This window comes from Cyprinodon variegatus, unplaced genomic scaffold (genome assembly GCF_000732505.1).
Source record: "Cyprinodon variegatus isolate N-32 unplaced genomic scaffold, C_variegatus-1.0 Scaffold50, whole genome shotgun sequence".
NCBI lineage: Eukaryota > Metazoa > Chordata > Actinopteri > Cyprinodontiformes > Cyprinodontidae > Cyprinodon > Cyprinodon variegatus.
In genome coordinates, this window is record NW_015150503.1 from 1,948,891 (window position 1) to 1,950,107 (window position 1,217).

The 1,217-nt window shown below is 41.7% G+C and overlaps 1 protein-coding gene across 1 annotated transcript in view; it reads right to left on the reverse strand.

Moving 5' to 3' along the window:
• LOC107082325 (F-box/WD repeat-containing protein 10-like) overlaps nucleotides 1-1,217 on the reverse strand; it is a 17,699-nt gene that overhangs the window by 8,767 nt on the left and 7,715 nt on the right. Inside the window, 2 exon segments of the mRNA XM_015370943.1 lie at nucleotides 636-757; nucleotides 858-1,061. Of these exon segments, the coding sequence (XP_015226429.1) occupies nucleotides 636-757; nucleotides 858-1,061 (326 nt within the window).

Consider the following 1,217-nt stretch of genomic DNA (forward strand, 5'->3'; position numbering starts at 1 on the left):
CAAATCAGTCTCTGGACCCAACAGTTCCTTCCTCAAAGAGAAACCCGGACTCCTCAAGGTAATCTTCTGAAAACTTCCAAACGCAAACTCCTCAGTGCCAACGCTAACTGAACTGTCATCCTCACAGACTCCAGTGAACCAGTCCCCGGCCAGAACCAGTTCCAGTTCACATGATTTAAGTGCTTGTGTTTTAAATAAACATTGTAAAACTTTCCATCTGTTTCCGTGGTGTTCTGCATATTGGGCTTCTCTGAGAACCAATCATGACATGAAAAAGCTTCCTGGATGGGAAGCAAAACATCTTCAAACTTGGAAACAAAGTCCAGCAGGCTGTTTTTTTTTTAACTTTTTTGGAATGAAAATGATCTGGATGATTGAGAATCTTCACCAGCATCTTCATAGTTTCATTTAAAAAAAAAAAACAAGACTCTGGTGACCTCTTTCAAAAAGGCTTTGATCAATCCAGAGTTTCAGAAGCCTGTTAAATGTGAAGAGTAGAGATTTTGAACCTGCCTCAGCTCAGCACTGATTAATATATCATCACGGTGATCATCTTTTTCTGCTGCTTTAATGCTGTTTCCATCAATTAAATCCTAAATCTGAGAAGTTCTCCAGGTCTGCAATGAGCTGCTCACCTTTTACTGTGCAATCTTTGCTTCCTGAGACTAGGCTGTCGGCGTGGACATCCAGGCAGTTTATGGTTCCAGAATGACCGCAGAGCACCATGTCACACCTGCCTGTTCTTATATTCCAACATCTGCAGGTTTAAAAAACAACAAAACATGTTTGAAATAATAGCATTTGGGCCAAAGTTGGGAATTCAAAAGATTGCAAAAACAAAACAAAAAAAACCTCACCTGATATTTGAATCACAAGCTGCAGTTATTAGCAGGTTTCTTTCCTCACAAAGCAGCATGGCCCGTATCGGGCCGAGGTGCCCTTTCAGGACTGCGATGGTTTTTGTTTCCGACGCCACACGAAGCAGCTGCACCCATTTTTTATTGTAGCTCATCGCCATCAGGCGGCCTCCTCTATAGTCCAGAACACGGTTCTTGTCTTCTCTGCTAACCGTGAAAACAATTATTCCTGAATTAAATCATTACACATGCCTTAAATGATTTCTACACCCCCTGAATCCACTTTGTCACTTTGCTACCACAACCATTAAAGCAGGAGTGTCAGACTCACTTTAACATCTGACCACTTCAGCATCATTC